The 2,207-nt window shown below is 35.2% G+C and overlaps 1 protein-coding gene across 1 annotated transcript; it reads left to right on the plus strand.

Annotated features, from left to right (window-relative positions):
- The first annotated feature begins 803 nt into the window (after positions 1-803).
- Positions 804-1,784, plus strand: LOC9301586 (dirigent protein 2). The gene has a single exon (XM_021015466.1). The coding sequence runs from the start codon at positions 841-843 to the stop codon at positions 1,396-1,398; it is 558 nt and encodes a 185-aa protein (XP_020871125.1). The 5' UTR covers positions 804-840; the 3' UTR covers positions 1,399-1,784.
- The last annotated feature ends 423 nt before the right edge of the window (positions 1,785-2,207 follow it).

A 2,207-nucleotide genomic window follows, 5' to 3' on the forward strand; every position in this document is an offset into this window, starting at 1 on the left:
AAAAAAAAAAAGAATGTACAAATGGTGTGGTTCCAAGCCAATTCCTCAGAGCCCAGAGAAACCGACTCTCATCTTCTCAATCATAAATATTTTAGGTTGTAGATTCTTTGTTAAGTGGATGAATCATTCATGGTGTATAAAAAGAAAATCATTAATTAGAGAACAGTAGTATCATTGACTTTGTCTTACCACAATGTCTTACATTTTTCTTTCAATTATATACACGTACTACATATATCTTTATGTTAGGTATCACAGTGCAGAATAAATTATATAATAGGTATTTGATAAAGTATATATAAACAAATAAGAATAAAAACAAGATTCCGCAATGTAATACCTAACATAAAGATATATACCAGGAAGTTCTGTATCAAAACCCGTAATTTTCCCGGTCCGAAACCACAACATGTAATATTAGTTTCGTCGCAAACGTCATTCGAACCGGTGTACCTATTTTATATTACTATCAAATACAATACATTTTTCTGTTAAAGGAGAGAATCACATATTTTATATAAAAATCTGAGTTTTCTTCCCACCAAAGACGTCTATGAATGGTTAAGAATGATTGAAACCACAGTAGAGCTAGCACTCAAATTCTTCATGCTTAAAAAAATACCGATATAATATTTAACAGGATTCATACAGGTGGACATATCTAGTTGTTTATAAACCTAAAAACCAAGTTTACTTCCTCGTCAACGGACATGTTGTTGTCACCAATCTGGTAACGACAAATGTTATATAATCCAACAATTGCGTACTGATCTTGCTTTGTGTATAAATAAATCACATTTCCATACACAACATTATCATAGTATTATACAGACAACTAACATGGCTAAACGTTTTCTGATTCTTCTTCCTCTCTTCTCAACTATTCTTCTTCTTGCCGTAACCGTTACAGAATCCGAAGCTTACTCGACAACAACGCCGTTTCAAGGCTACAAGCCGGAGTGCTTCACTCACCTCCACTTTTACTTCCATGACGTCATCACCGGTGACAAACCTACCGCCATCAAAGTCGCCGAAGCCCGCCCAACAAACTCCCTCAACGTCAATTTTGGCGTGATTATGATCGCTGATGATCCGTTGACAGAAGGACCTGACCCGAGTTCAAAGGTAGTGGGAAGAGCTCAGGGGATGTACGCATCGACGGCCATGAAGGACATAGTCTTCACAATGGTATTTAACTTGGCTTTCACGGAAGGAGAGTTTAATGGAAGCACCCTCGCGATGTATGGCCGGAATGATATATTTTCGAAGGTGAGAGAGATGCCGATTATTGGAGGAACCGGTGCTTTCAGGTTTGCTAGAGGGTATGCACAGGCCAAGACTTATAAGATTGTTGGTCTAGATGCCGTGGTCGAGTATAATGTCTTCATTTGGCATTAATTATTTCGCATATTTGTTGTTTAATGTCTTTCAAAAATAAATAAAATTTCACTTTGGTTTTCTTGTATTGTTTTTGTTATTTTTGTTCTGTTTGTGTTGTGTCGTTTTGTTGGATTTGAACCTTTGATTAAATCTACAAAAGAGTAAGCTTCAATGAGAACAAGAAGAAGAAGAAGAACAGAGCAAAAGAAGAAGCAACGGCTCGTGATTGAAGAGAAGAAGATGTACGACATATGCAAAGTCAACATGAGAAAGGAGTTGGGCTTTGTGTGGTTTGGTCCTAAGAAGACTAATGGGCTGCGTTTTGGTTAAGGCCCAAATAAAAGAAGTGTGTTTTTGTTAAGAGTTGTTGTACTAAGTAGAGTTGCTAAGAGCATGATTATCCATAGTGTCTTAGAAATAAATCTTACGAATATTTAAGTAATATATTTATAAAATATGGATCTTAACTATGTTTTTGTTGCTTAGCTAAGAAACTCTCTTAGCAATAATAGCTTAATTGAGATTTAATTTTAATTATTTATTGTTAAGATCCAACTTAAGATTTTTTTAAGAACCTGCCATTAATCATAGTCTAAGGTGGAGTTGTTAGGAATAGTTAAGAGTTGTTGTACTTGCTAACATTGCTTGTAAAACTAAGTAAGAGTATGTGGTTGTGTAAGAACCTAGGATCTACAAGTATGGTTTAAAGTATGGGTTCATGTGAGGTGCAAGTAGAAGATGTAGTTTAAGTATGTGTGTTGTGTCTTGTAAGAATCATCTTTGTGATCCAATAAACAAAATGTAGACAATTAATGTTTTCTCTCTTT

This window comes from Arabidopsis lyrata (assembly GCF_000004255.2).
Source record: "Arabidopsis lyrata subsp. lyrata unplaced genomic scaffold ARALYscaffold_8, whole genome shotgun sequence".
Classification (NCBI taxonomy): Eukaryota; Viridiplantae; Streptophyta; class Magnoliopsida; order Brassicales; family Brassicaceae; genus Arabidopsis; species Arabidopsis lyrata.